This window comes from Callorhinchus milii, unplaced genomic scaffold (genome assembly GCF_018977255.1).
Source record: "Callorhinchus milii isolate IMCB2004 unplaced genomic scaffold, IMCB_Cmil_1.0 Scaffold2, whole genome shotgun sequence".
Lineage (NCBI taxonomy): Eukaryota > Metazoa > Chordata > Chondrichthyes > Chimaeriformes > Callorhinchidae > Callorhinchus > Callorhinchus milii.
The window spans coordinates 17,308,950-17,331,577 of NW_024704743.1; the positions used below are offsets into that span (position 1 = coordinate 17,308,950).

Here is a 22,628-nt window from a genome sequence, read left to right on the forward strand (position 1 = left end):
CGCTTTGAGACGTCTCAGCGACGTGATAAGGACGCTGTGTCGAATGCGAATGCGAGGATTCCCTCCCCGCCCCTCGCGCAAGCAATAGCATCTTCGCGCGCTTGACAAGCGGTGGAGCCTGATCCCGAGCCAGGGGGTGGTGGTGGTGGTGGTGGGGGCTAAAATGGGGAGGGGGTAAGCATGAATATTATTAGAATTGATTATTGCAAATGACTTGCTTCACTGCCACCTCCAGGCTGCAACTTATTTCCGGCCACGGGCAGGGGTGGGCATTGCATTGCATTGGCTTGTTATCGATTGCCAGGATTTGTTGTCCTGTGGTTGCAGTTCTGTAGCGCAGCCACACGATGTGTTCGGGCCATGGTGGGGGGGTGGGGGGAGAGGGTGGGGGGGGAACTGAACGACACCAACTGGGGGAAAGGGCACCAGAACTGGTGCGGAGCGCACAAGGCAGGAGAGACTGGGAAATCGCCGCCGCCGCCGCCGCAGGCTGCTTTCATTGCATTTTCATTTACTTTAAGAAACTACACATTCCCTGCACGGAACCAAAGGGAATTTGCAGCAATTAAAAAGGAAGAAAAGATTGGAGGCGAGGCAGGGAAGGCAAGAGGGAGGGAGGGAGGGAGGGAGCCACGCACAACAGGCGGAAGCCAAGGCAAGTGCTGACTGCTGAGCAAAGAGAGTGTGTGTGTGTGTGTGTGTGTGTCTGTCTGTGTGTGTGTGTGTGTGTCTGTGTGTGTGTGTCTGTGTGTGGTGTGTCTGTCTCTGTGTGTGTGTGTGTGTAGTGTGTGTGTCTGTGTGTATCTGTGTATATGTGTGGTATGTGTCTGTCTGTGTGTGGTGTGTGTCTGTGTATGTGTGTGGTATGTGTCTGTGTGTGTGTGGTGTGTGTCTGTGTATGTGTGTGTGTGTGTCTGTGTGTGTGTGTTTGTCTGTCTGTCTGTGTGTTTGTGTGTGTGTCTGTGTATGTGTGTGGTATGTGTGTGTGGTGTGTGTATGTGTGTGGTGTGTGTGTGTGTATGTGGTATGTGTCTGTGTGTGTGTATGGTGTGTGTCTGTCTGTCTGTGTGTGGTGTGTGTCTGTGTGTGGTGTGTGTGTATGTATGTGGTGTGTGTGTGTGTGTGTATGTGGTGTGTGTCTGTCTGTGTGTGTGTTGCTGCTGCTGTTGGTTGACCTTCCTCTCTGTAATGCATGTTTCCTGGGAGATACTGACCGTGGGAACAGCGCCGGGGATCACATTGTATTGTATATTGCGTTGTAACTAACTCAGCAGTGAGCTCTTGCTTCAAAAACCCATTCCTGCTCCTGATCCCAAACCTAGTCTCACATTGCATGACCCGAAACGATCCCCACGTCACTCACACGAGGAAGTGGAAGGTACAAACGTGTACAAGTGCCTTTTGCAGAGGGAGTGTGTGCTGAAGACCTTTCTCTTCGACCGCGCCTTTGGTCACCTTGCTCCCCCTCCCCCCGGCTCGGCCCCGGGATCCGTTACTGTAAAGCGCCCTGAGATGCCGTCCGGCGTGGAGGGCACTATATAAATCCAAGTTGTTGTTGTTGGGGTGTGCGTGTGTTTATGTGTCTTTTTTTTTTGCTCCACACGTGGAACACCCACTTGGCTTTGAACCCCTTTCTGGTGGTGGTGGTGGTGGGGGGGGGGCGGGGGGCGGGGGCAGTTAATCTCGTGTGTACGCTTTGTATGTCATGCACTACTTGTTTTGATCAAGTTTATTTATTCCCCCTCTCTCAGTTGCATGGGTTATCTCTGCCACTCTTTCAGTGAAACAGCAATTGTTTAATAAGTTGCCACCCCATTACTGTACCATCTTGTGACTTTCTCCCTTCCCCCACCCACATCAACACTGTGTGAGTTCCCCAGAGCTTTGTTGAATCTCCAGCTTTGTTGCTTTACTACACGAGTGACATCCTCTATTCATCAAGCAATTCTATCTTTCGCTGATGATTTTACATTTGCCAGCTTGCTTCAGATCGCATTTCCTCCATGAAGCCTTCACTGCTTTCAGTTCAATGGTTGGATCGATAGAAATCTTGATCGTCTGCGTGCCTTTTCGTGAGGAAGTGAATTACTTAGCATTTTTCCTAACAGCCGAATACCTCTTACCCTTGATGACTGTACTCTTAATCCTTTTATCTATCATCATTCTTGGCCTCAGACACGATTCTCTCACTCCTCCATGACTAAAGCCTGTAGCTCAGTGGTTAGAGCACTCGCTTTGCAAGCGAGAAACCTGTGTTCAATTCCAGGCAGGACGAAACCTTGGGCAAGTTTCCTTACTCCACACAGAGCCTAATAATAATCTCTCCAAAACCAAAAACAATATTAAATTGATCATTTTCATTCTACGACTGTTTATGGGACATTGCTGTGCGCAATTGGCTGCCGCGTTCGCCCACAAATATACAGTCAATTCACTTTACAGTGTGTTCTGTGAAGCGCTTTGGGACGTCCTCCCGACGTGAAAAGCGCTATATCAAATGCAAGGATTATTATTATTATTATTATTATTATTAAAGCTTCCCCAAGAAGTTCATTTGTGCTAAATATGTCTATTTCACTCAACTCTCAACTCCTACAAAGCCCAAATGTGTCTATTACTAAGGAATAACTAGTGACTTTCTTGACGTTCTGGACAAAATACATGACACACTTGTTTGATGGAAGATATAGCGCAGTGGTGGCCAACTTTTTTGATTAGCCAACAAAATAAATGTTCTTGATTGAATATTTAAATATTCAATCAAGAAAAAAATGGAAACAAAACATTGATTTAAAACAGATTCACTTAGACCAGTGAGAATGTTCGCTGGACCACTTCTTGGCAGCCCAGTGGGCCACTTCCGGCCCGGGGGCCCTGGCTACCGTTGGCCTCAACCAACATCTAGATTTCTTTAAAAAAAACAACCCATTCTTATGTTGCTGAGTGAAAGTGCAGCCAGATTTCAGTTGTGGACAGTTTTGGGTCAAGGGCAATTTGACCGTTAAGTATTTGATTGAAAGAACCATGTGCGTATCTAATCTGTTCAAGGTTAGAAATGTAATAGCTATATTGTTTTTCATCAAATTGCTTTATGATACAGTGCGCTCATTCTTCATTAATGCTAACATTTGACAAGCAATTCTGATACCGTAAACAAGTTTGTAAACCTTATTTTATCCATACTTAAATAGAGTGAAATAAGTGTTATGTGATACAAATGTAGAAAATTATCCAGTCATTTGTTCAGCAATTTGTTTCTATTATGGTTGGATGTTCACCCCACAATATGACTATAAGTGACTATATGTCTTATACTATTTTTAACTATTATTTTGGTTTCTAGTTTTGTAGAATTTTGTCCACAAGGGCATTGACATTTTTAAGAAACATATATTTTTGCAAATATGTTGTTGCTTTTGTGGAATGATGGAATAGTAAAGGGACTTTTGTAGAGTGCTTTAAGTTCTTTTTCATTTTTAAAAAGGATAGAGTAAAATAGCATAAAATGGAGAAATGGTGAGGGCAGCATAGAGGGAAGGAGTAATGGCTTCAGAGACTAAGAAAAGGACTGATTGGAATTGAATGCATTGGACAATGTAATGTTCTTGGAATTAGAATAAAACACTTTTCCATCGAAAAAAGGGATTGAAATATGTCAAATCTAGTTTGAGTCTAGCTACAATATTGCCATTCAAACAGCTAATCTAATAGAATTCAGTTGCTCTGTCACTACAGATGCCACAGAGACTGAAATCAATGATAGAATAAGTAAATGCATTGTAAATGCAGTGTTACAAATCTTCTACTGTACTTTTCAGAATATCAGTCTGGTTAGACACACAACTAAACCGTGTACTATTTCTCCAAAAGAATTGCCTACTCTCCACTTTCATATGCTTTCATATTTTTTAAAAAAAGTGCCCCCAAGCCCTACAAATAACGTCTCTAAGCTCTTAGGATTCCTGGTTCTGATTACTCAGATGTTATAAATACTGTGGGTTTTTGCAGTTGGTAATCCATCCACTGACAGCTGCTTTTGAACACTTGAAAGACAACACGCAAACTCATTAGGATACAGTGGTTTTAAAATAGATTACTATATTTCAGGCAAGCAGATGAGATTGATATCTATTTGTCTTCTACTGGTACTTATCCTGTGTGTTTGGTCCTTGAAGTGATGTCAGTGGTGATATGATAACCTCCACTGAAGGTAGCCATTTTTTCCAAGTTTCATTTTAGCCCGGAGGCCGGGGCAGGCAGTCTGACTTCATGGACACAAACCACCACATTATAATAGGATTGCTCAGTTTTATGGGCAGCTTGTAGATGTTTCTGTGTAAGGGTTAATTAAATTTGTGAACCAGGGGTGAAGTAAGGACCCAACACAAATTCTTCAATCAATTAATATTTATTAATACTAATTAGTAAAGTTATGCAAGTTACAATCAGGTAATCAATCAGAAGTAATTCTTACGTATATTTAGTACAATTCACAACAAGTAAAGTTGGCTGGACCAATGTTGTGGAAGAGGTGGAGCAAGAACCAACTGACCGGCTGGTACCAGGATTTTTATGTGTCGATTGTTGGTCAGTATGTTGACGGTTGTCTTGATCTTTTTCTTCTTGTGAACCCTTGTAATTCCTTTTAAGATGTTGGTTATGGGGGAGCTAGTCCGTTTTCCAAATCTCTGCTCTTCTTTCGTTGAGACACATTGACTTTGTCAAGACATGTGGAATTCAGCTCCACAAATACATCTTTTTAGTCAGATAGTCTCCTCCTGTCGCCAATTAAAATTCCAGCAGTTTGTTTTAAACAAATCTGAGTACCACAGATTTAATGCGAAAGGTTGGGCAAGTTTCCTTACTCCACACTCCTCTGTTTATCTAGCAGTAAGTAGGCACCCGGTTGTTAGTCTATTGGTGGATCGCTTTTCCGGGGGCAATAATTCCTTCAAAAAAAATTTGGTCACTCAATCCACTGTTTGTGGAACACTGCTGTGTGCAAGCAATTGGCTGCCGTGGATTGCCTACAAAATATACAGTCAATTCATTTTATAGTATATTCTGTGAAGTGCTTTGAGGCTTCTAGGAGGCGTAATGAGGCATTCTATCACATGCTAGGATTATTATTATTATTGTGTGGCTAGCAACAATGTTTTATCAGCAATGATGTTGAAACTTTGTGTTCTGTTGACATGCTTCAACTGTCCTTGGTCTTTATGACTTACAGCTTTCCTGAAGCAAACAAGTCCATAAGCCTCCGCAACTTTCACTTTGGTCAACCCTGACTTCTGGTAGTTTATATCATTATTTATTGAGCACCAGTATAGGGCAATACGTTACTGGTTTACTTAGCCCCTCTTGTCAAGGCATTCTTGGTATTTTCAGCTGGGTTCATTGTTAAGTATTTTTCAGTTTAGCAATTGTGCTTCTGTGGGATGTATGAATGCTTTAGTTGTTTGTTGATGGCTAGGCTAGGGATGGAGTCCAAATGAGGAGAAAGCACCACCCCGATTCAATCTTACCAAATACACGCCTTGGTTTGTATAGAGGCCGGACTCATTGATTTGATGGGCTTCCTTCCTCTCAGTACCGGTCAGTGTCTGGCTACAATAAAGTTTAATTGATCACCATGAGGTTTAATCAATCACTGCGAGAAGACCTAGGTTACAGTGTGCTGCCAGTTTATTTCTAAATCTGTGTGGGTATGTTGAACTCTGTGCTGTGATCAAAAATGTGTTAAAGGGATAATTTGCTAGGCTCGCATTGGATTCACTAGGTTTTAAAATCTGCCTGTAAAATCCATACCAAATATTGCATGTAAAGTATTTATTTCTAGATGATGTGCCGACAGAAATTGGTTATTTATTTGTGTTTCAGCAGAGTCAAACATTGTAATTGTTTTATTATTATTTACTTTATTATTGTTTAATAATAAGCCTTGGATTTGGTTTTGTGCTCCCAACTTGAAAGGCATTACATCAAATGTACGGATTTTTGTTGTTGTTGTGTCATTCATTATGGATTGTAAAAGAAAAAATTACCGTTTCACAGGGAAACATCTGTAAGAAAATAAAATCAGCCAAATCTGTAAGGAAATAACGCTAATTCCTCTAACCAGATATCAGACTGTTTTATTATTATTCGTTCGTTATTCCCCAATATCCCGATGGGTCAGACCAAAGGCCGGTACAATCAACAGATCTTATAACAGAATAACACCACCGTAGATATCTCGAGTTCAAGAGTTCAACACTGTGTCTTTCCAGCACACAAGCTTGATTCTCATGCTTTCAGTCTTCTTGCTTACAGCTTTCAATCTTCCATCTGATATCCTCAGTCTTAGTGTTTCCAGCTCTCAGTTTTCCATCTCCCATATCCTTGTCTCTGCAGCCCGGGACGGCCCCATCTCCCGTATCCTTGTCTCCGCGACCCGGGACGGCTCCATTTCCCGTATCCTTGTCTCCGCGACCTGGGACGGCCCCATCTCCCGTATCCTTGTCTCCACCACCCGAGACGGCCCCATCTCCCGTATCCTTGTCTCCGCGACCTGGGACGGCCCCATCTCCCGTATCCTTGTCTCCGCGACCCGGGACGGCCCCATCTCCCGTATCCTTGTCTCCGCGACCTGGGACGGCCCCATCTCCCGTATCCTTGTCTCCACGACCCGGGACGGCTCCATCTCCCGTATCCTTGTCTCCGCGACCCGGGACGGCCCCATCTCCCGTATCCTTGTCTCCGCGACCTGGGACGGCCCCATCTCCCGTATCCTTGTCTCCACGACCCGGGACGGCCCCGTACACAAAGTTATCGGAACTCTTATACCAATGTTCATCCAATCGTGGTGCGGACATTAGATCACCTGTCGAAATCATGCTGGGTTCACATGAGCACCTCATGGGGTGTACGTGCCTCAGCACACGACACATTGTCCTTAAGACCCCTGTTATCTGATCTAATTGTCGAAGATAGAGGATTGATCAGTTTAGGACTGTATCTGGTGCTCATTATTTTGTGGTGTGGGATCATTAGTACATTCCTTTTAAGTGACTGGTTATTTTGTATCAGTATCCCGGGATGGTACTAAGGTCCTCTAGTTTAAGCAACTTGCTCATTAATTGCTATTCTTGAGGGTTGCCTTCTGTTGCTTGGCCCTGTCAGAATCTAGCGACTTATTGCTCAGTCGAGATCCTGTGTCGACTGGTACCTCTGTGGCTTGTTGTCATTTACTGATAAGAGGTGACCCCCTGCCCCTGTCCGTCCGTTATTCTTTCAAAAACAGAGAAAACCAGATGTGTCCTATCCCATGACTGTCAGTCCAGTTGTCCCCCACATTTAACTTAAAAGTTAACCCATTCACAACATCTATTATGATTCTAGCAGTATACAAAAAGTGTGTATTCTAACACATCTCAAAGCACTTTATTATTGTCAATAAGTAACGTATTTTAGGTAAACAGGAAGCCAAATATTTGCGTTGGCAAGTCCCACAAACAACCAGTCAACCAGTTTATCTGCAGAATTGTTGATTATGACACTGGGAGAAATTCCCCTCTTTTTTCAAATAATATTATATGATCTTTAATGTTCACCTCAAAACAAGCAGACCTCAATTTAACATCTCATCTGAAGGATCACACCTCAAACAATACTGAGTTCTCCAGATCTGCACTGAAATGTCATCCTACAAAATACTTTAGCCAACACAATGCACAGCCACTACACTTTACAGTAATTCCTGTGAAATGCTTCCTTCCTGTGAATCCTGTGAAAGGCGCAATATCAAATGCAAGGATTATAAAGATTATTATTATCTTTGATTAGGAGCTCAAATCCCATTGTGGGGCTTGAACTCAGAACCTTCTGAGCCAGAGTGCTACTAACTGACCCAAGCTGTTGCCTTATATTGTTAGTTATTAGTTATAAATAAGTAGTAATCGTTGCATTTGATATAGCATCTTTCATAATGGGAAGTCATTTCAAAGCATGTACTCTAAAGTACAGCAACTGTATTTTGTAGGAAATCATGGCAGCCAATTTGCATACAGCAATGGCCCAAATTAGTTTTTAGTAAAAGAGAGATCAGTTTGTGCTGCCTTGCTATACCCAATTTGGATAATGTATCCACATTAAGAAGAAGCAATTGTTTATTTACTGCTTCTTTCAGATGTGTGTCTCCGGATTGAGTCATCAATGCGTATCTGACTATTTTATATATTCTAAAATGTTACTCCAACATAGTGTCAGGAGTGCGATCCTTCAAAAGAGACGGTAAACTAAGGCCCTCTTTGCCTATTCGAGTGGATGTTAAAGGTCCCATAGCACTATTCAAAAAGAGAAGGGAGTTCCTTTCAGTGTCCGGACCAACAATCCCCCCAAATAAAATTGGTAGTTTATTTCATGGCTGCCTGGGGGGCATTGGTATGTGCAAATGGACTGCTGCGTACAACAACAACTTGCATTTATATAGCACCCCTCATGCAGGGTAGCGTCCCAGAGTGTTCACATACGACGAGCAAATAGAATGCAAATTTCCCCACCTGTGCCATTTAAAATCACATTTTAACCACCCCCTCTCCAATTCACCTGGTCCATCTGCTGCCTCCATAACCCATAAATGTTATGTTCCTGGAAGGGAAACACAAAAATATTGCTTGTGCAGCACGGGGACGTTTCTCAAATAGGGCATCCGGCCTGCGACAGCCAAAAGCTTGGACCACCCTGGCCTAGCAAACTTTAAACCAGGTTGTTGTCGTCACTGTTTTTTGGTAATCCCTTTTTAGGATGTGTGCGATGCTGGCCAGTATTTATTGCCCATCCCTAGTTGCCCTGAGAATGTGGTGGTCGGCCTTCTCTTTAAACTGATGCAGTCCCGGTGCTAATGATCTCTTTCCCCCCCACCGCCCCCCCACAGTGGGGTTAGGAGAGAGTTCCAGGATTTTTGAATCATTCTTCCAATGTATTTTTCCGCGCACATTATTGAATTGAGCCAGGCTTGGCCATGGTCTGGGGAGATCGCGTGGTCAATGATGCCCTTTATGACATTTCTTCTGACTTTCTGATGTCATGAACCATGTCACTTCCTCTCGTACACTTTGTCCTGCTCTCATACACTTTGAAGAGCCGCAAATGTCGTACGTTCTCCGATTATTCTTGTGCAGGAAAACATCGCCGCAAAGTACAACGGTTGCCCGCAAGACCTGACTGAATGTGTGATTGTTGTGTATGGGGATGATAGGATAGGAGAAGACCTTACAAAGGAGGTAATTTTTTTTCCCCCGTCATTTACATACTCCACACATACCCTGATGTTTGACTCAATAATACTGTATCTTGAAACCAGAGGGGAAGGTTGAAGGGAAGCACAAATGCCATTAGTCTTAGATTATCTACAATATCTAGCTAATTTGGAGATAAAATGTACATCTATTTAAGTGCATGTTCCAGTGTTTGATTACCTCCTTCCATTAGGTTCATTGAGTAAATAAACCTGCAGATTCTTGAAAGCCTTTTGGAAAATTAAACTTGACAGTCCACTTGCTCTGTACTGTACTGTACTGGCTTTAATACACCCCATTAAATTGATGTGCATCAGTGCCTCCAGTTGAAGCTGTGATGCATTTGACCATAAATTATTTTCCACTGGATGTCACCCAACTCTATCTCTCTGCCTCCACCCTCGACTCCAGGACCACTGCTATCCTAACAGAATCTGTCAGACATCAAGTCCTGGATGAGAACTAACTTTCTACAGTTGAACGTCAACAAGACCGAGGCTCTCCTGATTGACTCCTGTCAGTGCCTCCTCACCTCAGGTGCTGGCAGCATCACCATCCATGGATGCACACTCCATCTTACTAACCCAGTTCACAACCTTAGCATCTTGTTTGACCTTCAACTGTCCTTTCTACCCCACATCGGTGCCGCTCTCCGCAACATTGCCTGGCTCCGCCACTGTCTCAGGCCGCTGAAACCCTCATCCACGTGCTCATCACATCTAGGCTTGAATACGTCAACTCGCTGCTTGTCGGCCTTCCCTTCTCTTCCCCCTACAAGCTGCAGATTATCCAGAACTCTGCAGCTCGTGGCCTCTCCCTCACCATGCTCCGTGACTCTATCACCATCACCCTCGCCCAGTTCCATTAACTCCCCATCCTCCAGAGGATAGTGTTCAAAACCCCTGTCCTTGCCTCCCTCCGTTGCCTCCTTCAAGGCATGTCTCAAGACCCTCCTCTTCGACCGCACCTTTGGCCACCCTTCTGCTCTCCCTGCCCTCCACCTTCCCTGATCCCAACCCCCCACTGCTCAGGTACAAATCTCTGACTGTCCAGCACCTTGTGACATCCTCCTGATGTGAAGCGCGCTATACAAATATAATTTTGTATTGTATGTTTTATTGTGTTCTTGTTATAGTGAGCGATGCCAGCTGGTCACCCAAGCTGAGGGTGGGAGCAGAAGATGGTGGGCTGGGCGGGAGGGCTAAGGAGACTGAGAGCATGATCAACAAGGCATAGAATCATACAATATTACAGCACAGAAGGAGGCCATTCGGCCCATCGTGCCTGTGCTGGCTGTTTGAAAGAGCTATCCAATCAGTCACACTCCCCCAATTTTTCCCAATATCCTTGCAAATTTTTCCTTTTCAAGTACCTATCTAATTCCCTTTTAAAAGTTGTTATTGAATCTGTTTCCACCACCCTTTCAGGCAGTGCATTCCAGTCCATAACAACTCTCTGTGTAAAATAATTTCTCCTCATCTCCCCTCTGGTTCTTTTGCCAATTATCTTAAATTTATGTCCCCTGGTTACCGACCCACTAGCCAGTGGAAACAGTTTCTCCTTATCTACAAATGGGATCAAATCCCTTCATAATTTTGAACATCTCTATTAAATCTCCCCTTAACCTTCTCTGCGCTAAGGAGAACAATCCCAGCTTCTCTAGTCTCTCCGCATAACTAAAATCCCTCATCCCTGGTACCATTCTGGTAAATCTCCTCTGCACCCTCTCCAAGGACTTGATATCCTTCGTAAAGTGTGGTGCCCAGAATTGGACACTAACCAGTGATTTATAAAGGTTTAACAGAACGTGTTTTGAAATGGGGCTTGAGTGAGGGAGGGAGAGAGTCAGATAATAATAATAATAATAATAATCCTTGCATTTGATATAGCGCTTTTCACGTCTTCTCTTCGTCTCAAAGCGCTTCACAGAATAGACTGTAAAGTAAATTGACTCTATATTTGTGGGCGAAACGCAGCAGCCAATTGCGCACAGCAGTGTCCCACAAACAGTCGTGGGTTGAAGTGACCAATTTATTATTGTTTTTGTTTTGGAGGGATTATTATTAGTGTGGAGTAAGGAAACTTGCCCAAGGTTTCGCCCTCTGCCTGGAATTGAACCCAGGTGTCTCGCTTGCAAGGCGAGTGCTCTAACCACTGAGCTACAGGACTCCACAGGATAGTTCCAGCATGGTTAATTAAGATGCAAACACTTCTCCTACCTGATTTAATGTTATAATCAAACAGTTCTATGGATATGCCCCAGATTACTGCCATAGATTGTGCATCATTTCCATCCAAATTCGATTAACATATTTTTATTCTGACCATGACCACATACATCTGTAAGGACATCAATTTCATTCTATGTGCAATAGTCGAGCCCAAGAGTGTGGAGTCCTGCAGCTCAGTGGTTAGAGCACTCACCTTGCAAGCGAGACACCTGGGTTCAATTCCCGGCAGAGGGTGAAACCTTGGGCAAGTTTCCTTACTCCACACACCTAATAATAATCCCTCCAAAACAAAACAATAATAAATTGGTCATTTTCAATCCATTGCTGTGCGCAATTGGCTGCTGTGTTTCGCCCACAACTATAGAGTCAATTCACTTTACAGTCTATTCTGTGCAGTGCTTTGAGACGAAGAGAAGACGTGAAAAGCGCTATATCAAATGCAAGGATTATTATTATAGTAAAGCATTGGGCTGTAACACTGACTGGAAAATAACTTCACTGATAATCCCAGTACTTCTCACATGGACCAAAATAGCAAATCTAAATCAATGAGCAAAGAAGTTAATATATTGTACTTTACATTGCTGCTGCTGCTACTACCAGCTCTGGCAGAAAATGCCCTAACTCTGTTGAAAGTCATTCATTTTTTTTTCCACTTCACGGGCATTCTTGAGGAAAGTTTCAATTGATAATGTTTATAAACGTGCTACTAGATCTGATCTTAACAGTGTTACAAAACAGTATATTAGGTACAATTGTTATATGTATATACCTATTGTGTATATATAATAAAGGTATATCGCACCATTCACATCGGAAAACTGTCCTAAAGCACTTGGCGATGCTGGCTGGTCATCTGAGCTGAGAGTGGGCGGTGAGGAGAGTGGGCAGAGCAGGAGGAGAAAGATGACTGAAAGCACAATTAAAGGGACGTATTATGAAACGGGCCTTGAACGAGGGAGGGAGCGAGTTGGATGGAGTTCCAGAGAGTGGGGTAGAATGGTTGAAAATGGAAGATAGGTGGGGGGAGGGCGGCGGGAGAGAATGACAGAGGAGGAGTAGCGGATAGAGGGGGGTGGGAGGAGAGACATTTAGAGTGGAAGGGGAGGCTCGGGTTGGGGGGGCAGCCGAAACGCGCACGCAGAAACCGGGAATATCACCCATTTCAAGACTTTGTCTACTACAATCCCTCAGATAAAATTGCCCATTCACTTCATGGCTGTTTGAAGAACATTGCTGTACGCAAACTGGCTGTTGTGTTCGTCTACAAATACAGTCACTACACTTTAGAGTAAAATCGCGAGAAGTGTTTTGAGACATTGTGATAAAGTGGTATATCAAATGCAAGGATATTATTTAATCAGCATTCTTACTTACCAAGCTCTCTATCTCTTTAAATTACTGTATTGCTGAGGCAGTCCATTCCATATGCCCACAATTTTTTTCCATATCAGCAGCTTGGCTCTAATTTTAAATACAATGAGAGTGAACGTTCTCTATTTGCATTGTCATTTCCCTTCATTATAGTGAATACATAAATCTTTCACCTCCAGAATTCCCATATATATAATAAATAATATAATAAAGTGTTGTCAGATATATTAGACAAGTGTAGTTAGAAAGTGAGCTGCCACTTTGACAAGCTTTTTCCTTATGTGTGCACTGCTGGGAGAGCAATGCTAGAAAATGTTACAGACTGTTAGGCCCTTGCTTTTCCCAGATCAATCCAGGAATCTGGTTAAAGTTCCAGCAGTGAATGAAGGATTTTACTCTGGGATAATGAAGCAGATCTTGGTATTTCTTTTACTGATATATGAATATAGGAAAGAGTGCAGATTAAGCTTATGAGGATGATTCCAAGGCTGTAGACTTACTACTATCAGAATAGACTGGCTGGGTTGGGCCACTTTTTGATAAAGAGGAGAAAAATTTAAGGGGGACATAATAGAGGTGTTCAAAATTATAAAAGCGTTCGATAATGTTAGCATAAATAGGCTGCTCACACTTGTCAGGGGACAGAAGGATAAAATAGTGACTAGGGGATCAAAAAGAGAATTTAGGAGGAAATGCTTCACACACAGAGTCGTGAGATTGTGGCACTCATTCCCCAAAGTGTGGTTGAATCAGATAGTATTGATGCAATCTTGAGGTATATATATATATACATACATGAGGGAGAAGGGAATAGAAGTGTATGAGAGGGGGTAAGGAGTATGTGGAGTCTTGTGTGTGTTGTAAATACCAGCGTGGATCCTGTTGGACTGAGTGGCCTGTTTCTGTGCTGTGCATTCTTTATAAATCTTTACAAATTACCCAACACTTCCAGAACTGAGTCCTGTTGGTTAGATTCAGAACGATAAAGGTGAGAAGAGATTTCTACTTCTCAGAGATGAATGATTATAAATTATTTTGCTGAAGTTAAAACATACCATTGTCACTATATCACAGAATGAACTCAGAAGAAGCAAAAGCTAAGTGCAGCTGAAATTTGTACAATAGTAACTGAGAAAAGGGCTGCTGAGGCCATTTCATAAGAGATAAAACAATCATAAATGGCTTATCTTGGGTCTGTTACGACTGGGATGGTTACAAATGAGACGGTTTTTTGGTTTTCAAAAAACTTCCTCTAATGTGAATTTGCTGTACATACTGTGTATGCTACAGTATGTTTAACGGATTTATTAATGTTACTTACAATAGGTCTGAAACTTCAATTGAGAAGACATGGATGGTCAGATGTTCGAATCAAATGAAGAGCGTACGTTTCAGTATCAGGACTCGCTGCCCTCCTTTACCTGTGCCCAACTTGTGCCAAAGCATAACCAAGTATTTGGATTCAGGTACAGCATGAACATCATATTAGTAGAAATAGAGAAGAGAGCTCATAAATTGCAATTGATTGTTTTACTGCTGAGTTAGGTGTTGAGAGGAAGAGTAGGGTTATTTAATGATAGTCCTGCACACGGCAGGGGGCCTATTAATGCGATCGTGGCTGTGTACTGAATAAATTGTTCAGAGTAAAGCTGTGATTGGCACTAAGTTGTAGGTGAAAACCCGAGTTGAATGTGCAGACTTGCATTACAGACCTCCAGATCATTCATATTCAATATTTTAAGAATTTCTCCATCAACGCCACATGTCTGTGATTTGATTATATTTTGGGGCATTTTGCAACAATGTAATAAGGCGCTAAATCTTATGCAAGTATTATTATGATTAAGTCAAATCCACTTTACATTGTTAAAATTGTAATATAGCTTAACTCATTGTTATTGCACTTTTTGTTGGGGCAAAGGTCCCAGGTCCCAATGAGTATCAATCTCCAGCTGTTTATAGTTGCAATGCCTTGTTTATTTCTCCAAAATGTTTGTTTTAATCATTTGTGTTTTAATCATGCTATATGGCTATTTCTAAATATTGTTTGGTGGCTTTCATCCAGTTGATTTCTATTTGAACTGCTTTAGTGAAACCATTTTTGACTCATGAGGAATTGCAAACGACGACCCAGATTGCCAAACGATTTTTAAGTGGGCAGGGTGCAGAGCTGCATGCAAAACTTCACAGTTGGGCCAAAGATAAAAGAAACTGGGTAAGCAAGAAGCCTGAGATAATACTGTTGCTATTTATATATAGAAGTAAACTAGTTAGAGTAACTTGAACTATAAATTGTAAACCTGTCCCTTTTTGTCCTGCAACCTTGATGTATTTGAAAGTAAGGTTCTGGGTTTGCATTCTCCAGAATTCAGCAGTACCCTAACGCACACCCTGGGGTCCCCAAGCCTTGGCTCTCGCCAACCTGCACGGAATACTTTCTGTTATTAGGTTAGCAGGGTGCGTCCCTACGGGGAGAGAGTGCACATTCCATTCCAACAATCTGTCTCTGGGATTTCCATGTGCAGGTGAGATGCACCGAAATCTCAGTTTGGTTTGGAAACTCTTAAACATGGTGATGGTTTAAAAAAACCAACTTGTTTATCGTTTTAGATACCTCTATAAGACAGACAACTCCTTTTATGTTACATTAAGGCACTATGCAAATGTAATTTTGTTGTTGTTGTAGTAGAATTGGAGGAGGCCATTCAGCCCATCAAGCCTGTTCTTTTTATCAGATCTGACTTCCTACCTGCTAATGATGTTACACCCCAGTCAGCTATCCTCTCATCTCACCAAAGACTGTTGGTATAAGTGGACAGCTGAAATGACATTGGTGTTCATAATGAATGCACAATTGGGGACATTTGCTAATCTGCAATAGAGAGCTAACTACCAACTTTAAAATGCCTTTGTGTAAAGATCACTAAAATGATACAAACGAGTCAATATTATTATAGTAATGTAGTTCTTATGTGATTAAGATAAGTTAGAATACATTAGAATATACAGCACAGAAACAGGCCATTCGGCCCAACTCGTCTACGCCGGTGTTTATACTCCATATGAGTCTCCTCCTGCCCTTCCTCAACTAAGCCTTCAAGCATAACCTTCAATTCCTTTCTCCCCCATGTACCTATCTAGCTTTCCCTTAAATACATCTATGCTAGATGAGCCTCACAATTATGTGAACCGATTAGTTTTTAATTAGTCAGGTTTTCGACACAGGTGGAGACTCATCTCCATGCTTAAAAATATCCAAACCAGATGAGAATTCCACATATGTATGGCACCTACAAATGGAGGTTTCCCTGTGTCTGGAATGAAATGTGCATCTTTCCCTGGAGGGACACAGCCGGTTTACCTTATTCTGGATAGTGTTAGGTGCAAGCTGCCAAGAGCTGAGGGACCACAGTAGCCAGAGTATGTTTAGGGGGACTGCTGGAGTTTAACTGTCTGATATCAGTTCAGCTCCAAGGAGACCCCACTTTCCTCGCCCCCTCCATCAGAGGATAGTCAACAGTTGGTAAGTAAAACAACTTGTATACTATACCCAGTGAGGCGTTGGCTCCTTTGAAAGAGCTCATGATTTTTAGGAAAAAAGGGGGAAATGAGTCACTGGGAGGTTCTGAGTGGTCGGGGGGCACTGACTGTCTGAGGGGGGCAGTAAGTGGCCTCGGGGGCGGCGAGAGGCCTGGGGGCGGCGAGAGGCCTGGGGGGCGGCGAGAGGCCTGGGGGCGGCGAGAGGCCAGGTGCCAGCGAAAGGCCGGGGGGCGGCGAGTCACTGGGGGCACTGAGTGGTTTGGGGGGGCACTGATTCACTGGGTGCAGTGAGTATTTGGGGGGAGCGTGTGGGGGGGCGGGGAGTGTGGGGAGGCGGGGAGTGTGTGTGGGGGGGTGAGTGTGTGTGTGTGGGGGGTGCGTGTGGGGGGGTGCGTGTGGGGGGGAGTGCGTGTGGGGGGGAGCGTGGTGGGGGGCGTGGGGGGAGGGGGCGTGGGGGAGGGAGCAGCGTGTGGTTGGGGAGCAGCGTGTGGTTGGGGGGGAGTGTGTGGTTGGGGGGGAGCATGGGGTGGGGGGGGAGCGTGGGGTGGGGGGGGAGCGTGGGGTGGGGGGGGAGCGTGGGGTGGGGGAGTGTGGGGTGGGGGAGTGTGTGGGGTGGGGGAGTGTGTGGGGTGGGAGCGTGTGGGGGAGGCAGCGTGTGGGGGGTGGCAACGAGCAGCCGGGTGGGGGAGGGCAATGAGTGATCCGTTGCCAGCGATGTGGGGCAATGAGTCACTTGGGATAGTGAATGGTTGGGGTCAGGGAGTGGCCGGGAGGCAGTCAGTGATTAGGGGGGCACTGAGTGGTTTGGGGGGCACTGAGTCACTGGGGGCACTGAGTGGTTTGGGGGGCACTGAGTCACTGGGGGCACTGAGTGGTTTGGGGGCACTGAGTGTCCGTGGGGGCAGTGTTACAAATCGGAATTGTCTGTATCTTATGGAGGGAAATAGTGACTGCTAGTTGAAGGGTTCTGTAATCTTTCAACCACTGAACACATTCACTGAAATTCAATTGCACGTTGGTTTTGGATGCTACTTTTTTTTGAGGATCCCATACTCCTGGTCAACGAATCCCCCAAAATAAAAAAAATGGTCACACACTCCGTGGCCTTATGGGTGACATTGCTGTGAGCAACTGGGTGTTGCATTTTGCCTACAAAATACACAGTCCCTCCGTTTCCCAGTATATCTTGTGAAACGCTTTCAGACATCCCTCCAATGTGATAAGGCACCATAGCAAATACAAAGATTATTATTACTTCCTTGTGTAGCATCCTATTCCAGGGCACTGGCGATGACAGCACAGCCAACCTGATTCATTGGCAGGATCTAGAAGGGTAGACCAGTCACTGGGGGCAGGGAGTCATCCCACTCACTTCCTGTTAACCCTGCCATTCAAAGCCCTGATGGGTAGGGTGGTCCTAGCTGGACAAGCAGCAGGAAAGCTTGCCGGACAGCAATAGCAATGGAAGCTATGTGGGTTTTAGCTGGTTAGATTCCAGCAGTACCGCAACTCACACGCTGGGGTCCCCAAGCCTTGGTTCTTGCCAACCTCTGCCTAATACTTTCCTGAAACTAAATAAGCAGGATGCATCCCTCCGGGGAGAGAGCGCGCATTTCATTCCAACAATCCATCTCTGGGATTTCCATGTGTTGGTGGAATGTATGAAGTTCTCAGTTTGGTTTGGATACAGCTAAGCACGGTGATGAGTTAGACACCCAGCTGACACTCCAAAAAATCCAAATATATTAATGTACGATTTGCATGTTGTGTTAAATATATTTTAAGATTACTTGCTTTATTTTTGCTGTTCGACTAGCTCGAGGAATGGTGGCTGAATAGTGCATATCTGGACAACCGTGAACCAACAATGCTGAACGTGAACTTCGCAGGGGCTGCTCCCTACTTGGAGCATTACTGGGAACCAAAGGAAGGCACTCAGGTTGAAAGAGCTGCTCTCGTTGTCTATTACACGGTGGTGTTTTGGCAGCTGATCAGAAAGTAAGTTGAGTCTCGAGAATAATTAAGAAGGCGTGTAAAATGTACACCTAGGCCAAACCCTTACCTCGTGCGTAATTGACTGCTGCGTTTCGCCCACAAAATGCACAGTTAATCCACTTTACATTATATTGTGTCTTTATTACTAATGGCAAAATATCATCAAATCTCACAGATGGCAGAGATCTGCCTGCTTTGCTGTAAGCAATTCAAAGCTATGTTTCCTCCCCCTCTCCCTTTACCCGGAGAGGCTTGATCGCAGCTGGGTTTTGCTGCATGCATTGCCAGTTCCATGTTTTTTCCCAAAGCCAACTGACCCAGGCTTCTGAATTATGTCAAGCTGATGAATTAAGAGCTTAATTGGCAGGATTTGCCCTCCTCGCACGCAGCAAATCCTCATTAATACAGCTTGTATCTATTTTGATCACTTTGATTTAAAAGACTGCTTTATTGCGTCATGTATTCAACACCCACAGAGCTGAGCTCAGTTTCCACAAAGGGAATTGCAACATTAATTTGGAAAACGCTGCTTAGTTAATGAAATGTGCTCAAGCTCACTGGGACCAGATTTGAAAGATTTCCTCAATTCCGTGCAATCTTAAATTTTAGGAGAAAATGGTTTCACAGTCTAACACAAGGTCAGATTTCTGGCCTTGTGTCTCGTTTTAAGCTTGAACTGTGCTGATTTTCTTTTTACTTTATGGTCAGTGGGATCTAATGTGTTGTGAGTTCTAACCTGATAACTCAATTAAAGAGATCAGAAGTATGTTACAGCCCCCCCACCCCAACTTACAAATACCAAGTCACTACACTTTTAGAAAAGCTCTGAGACATTCTCGATGCTACAGGAGCTAAATCAGGATGATTATTATTGTATTATACTATTACCGAGATTATTAGCAGGATTATTAGCTGGACTATCCTCCTTGGGGGGAGAGGGGTAAATGGGGTTTCCTTGGAGCTGTACTGGCTCCAAGGTAACATGCCCGACAATGGAATGTCGGAATTGAGTAGACCTCTGTGTCAGTCTCGGTAGTCCGGTTCCTGAGCCAGGCAGGTCCGTTGTATCCCAGGGCACTGCTGATGACCTAGAAGGGTAGACCAGTCACTGGGGGTAGAGAATCATCCCACTCAGTTCCTGTTAACCCTTCAAGCCAAAGCCCTGCCGGGTAGGGTGGTCCTAGCTGGACAAGCAGAAGGAAAGTTTGCCGGATAGCAATGGCAAGCTATGTGGTTTTAGCTCATCAGACTCCAGCAGTGCCCCAAAACACACACTAGGATCCCGAAGTCTTGGCTCTTGCCAACCTGCACCTCATACTTTCCAGGATTAGGTAAGCAGGAAGCATCCCTCCAGGGAGAGAGCACACATTCCATTGCAACAATCTATCTCTGGGATTTCCATGTGTAAGTGGGATGCCTGGAAAACCCAGTTTGTTTTGGATACTCTTAAGCGTGGTGATGGGTTTCCGCATATGTCAGATACCCGGCCCATTGAACAAAAAGGATTATTATCATTATTATCATTATTATCCCCATCTGACATTCCACTTTCAGAGTGGAGTTCCCACAGGTTGGTGTGATGTAATTCTGGTTCCCATTAGAAATCCTGGACAATAGACTTATTTCTCTCACCAAAGGCATTCCTCCTGATGTCTCATGCTTCTGTACCTCTCTTGGATATCTTAAAAAATAGTTTGCTGTATAAAGGTGGTGGGAATTAAAGTGATATGTATGACTTACAGTAATCTCTTGGTGAGCCAACATCCTTCATTTCTCTTTCTAATCTTAGACAGCAACTTGCGGTACACAAAAGTGGTGCTGCACCGTTCGACATGGACCAGTTCCGTATGCTGTACTGCACCTGCAGGATACCCGGAGAGACCAGAGATTCCATTGTCAACTACTTTCAGACTGGTAATTAATTTTATAATAATATAACAATCCTTGCATTTGATATAGCGTCTTATCATGCCTTAGAGACTTCTCAAAGCGCTTCACAGAATATACTCTGTATTTTGTGGGCGAAACGCGACAACCAATTGCACACAGCAGTATCCCACAAACAATCATGGATTGAGTGACCAAATTATTATTATTTTTTGAAGGAATTATTACCCCAGGAAAAGTGATCCACCAATCGATTAACAACTGGGTTTCTACTTACTGTAGAAGTAAACCGAGGCGTGTGGAGTAAGGAAACGTGCTTAATGTTTCGCCCTGCCGGGAATCAAAAGCAGGTCTCTTGATTGCGAGGCAAGTGCTCTAACCTCTGAGCTACAGGACTCCACATTCAATTTTGCATTCAATGTAATCCTTACTAGACATTTGAGCGAAGTATCGTTCTACATTATTCTTCTGTAAAGAGTAGTTTGGGATAAACAGGATTCCTATGGAGGCGAGTTGCTACTGTCCTAGAAATACATGTTGGTTGGAAAAATATGATTTCTGGTTCAACACTCTAATTTGGAGGGTTAATTGTTTTGGCATTACCAGGTTTCTGACTGTATCAGCAACTGTGCCCCTAATCTCTGGAACGACCCACCTCCATCTCGCCCCCTCTCTGTCTAAATCACATCTACCTCTTCCATCACGCCTACATCTCCTCTCCTTCTTCCTTACTCAGTGTCTTTGTGAAGTGCTCAGACGTTTTCCTACATGAAGAATGTTATAAAAATGCAGGTTGTTGTTCAGTCCAATTGTGTCTTTGAGATCTAAAAGGGAGTTTAGGGGGAACTTCTTCGCTCAGAGGGTGATGAGAATGCGGAATTCACTGCTGGAAGCTCTACTTGAAGCAAAAAAGCATCAGTGTATTTAAGAAAAAACCTTATGTATTTGTGAGGAGGAAGGGAGTAGAGAGATTTGTGAGGAGGAAGGGAATAAAGGAATGCAGGAGAGGTGAGGGATCGTGTGGTTTATGATTTATGTGTGGTATCATTGCAGGTAGCTCTATGCATATAACTCTTGTCAATTTACTCATATGTTCCTTAATTGCATTTTATAGTGCCTCATCACATAGAAGCTTCTCAAACCATTTCACGCAGTAATTACTGTTAACAGACTTGTCAAGAAATGTGGCTGTTATTTATGTTACCAAGGTCCCATAAATTAACATGTTGGCCAAAACAGCAGAAGGAACTCGTTGAAAACCAATGAAATGTATTATTAGTATTATTCCTGCCCTATTAATTTGTCCACTCACTCAGTGAATTCTAGCCTGCTTTATGTCTCTTGTCCTATCTGACCCATCATTGACAGATGGCCTTTCATCTGATCTGCTCCCAGGTTCATCCTGGAGTCCCTCTGACTCGATCACTTCCTCCCGTCTTTCAAGACACGTCTCAAAACATACTTCTCTGCTTTCAGTTGTCTTTCCCTTCCTCAGCCCCTATCCCGCTTGGCTACCAACCTCAGCTTGAGTTCTCCTCAAGCACTGTGAAATGCATCGAGATATCTTTCTGACGTGAAAGGGGCTTCATAAATGTTAATCATATTGTACTCCATTCTTTTCATTCGTTGCTAGTTATAAAATTAAGGACACCTGTAATTTCCTCTGGCCATGTGTTTACATATGGTGCATAATGCACATTTGTTCAGAAATTGGAAGGATTCTAATATCTATTTAAAATATTCCATTTACTTTTAATCTCTTTGTAGAGGAGGAAGGACCGTGTCCGTCCCACTTGATCGTCCAATGTCGGGGTCGAGTCTTTGTATTTAACACATTGGTTAATGAACAAATCTTGACACCACCAGAGATTTTCAGGTTTGTGCTTTCAGTATGGATAATAATAATCGTTGCAATAGATATCGCGCCTTATCGCGTCTTTGAGACGCCTCAAAGTGCTCCATCGAATGTACTGTAAATAATAATAATAATAATCCTTGCATTTGATATAGCGCTTTTCACAGCGGGAGGACATCCCAAAGTGCTTCACAGAATATACTGTAAAGTGAATTGACTGTATATATTTGTGGGCGAACGCAGCAGCCAATTGCGCACAGCAATGTCCCACAAACAGTCGTAGATTGAAAATGACCAATTTATTATTTTTTGGGGGGGTTTTGGAGGGATTATTATTAGGCTCTGTGTGGAGTAAGGAAACTTGCCCAAGGTTTCGCCCTCTGCCTGGAATTAAACTCAGGTCTCTCGCTTGCAAAGCGAATGCTCTAACCACTGAGCTACAGGACTCCACAAAGTGAAGTGAATTGA

At 43.6% G+C, this 22,628-nt stretch overlaps 1 protein-coding gene across 1 annotated transcript in view; it reads left to right on the plus strand.

Moving 5' to 3' along the window:
* Nucleotides 1-380: 380 nt before the first annotated feature.
* Nucleotides 381-22,628, plus strand: part of crot (carnitine O-octanoyltransferase) — a 40,739-nt gene continuing 18,491 nt past the window's right edge. The window contains 7 exon segments of the mRNA XM_007898148.2: nt 381-655; nt 14,210-14,293; nt 14,295-14,349; nt 14,974-15,098; nt 18,240-18,421; nt 20,208-20,332; nt 22,073-22,181. Of these exon segments, the coding sequence (XP_007896339.1) occupies nt 14,234-14,293; nt 14,295-14,349; nt 14,974-15,098; nt 18,240-18,421; nt 20,208-20,332; nt 22,073-22,181 (656 nt within the window). The 5' untranslated portion in view covers nt 381-655; nt 14,210-14,233.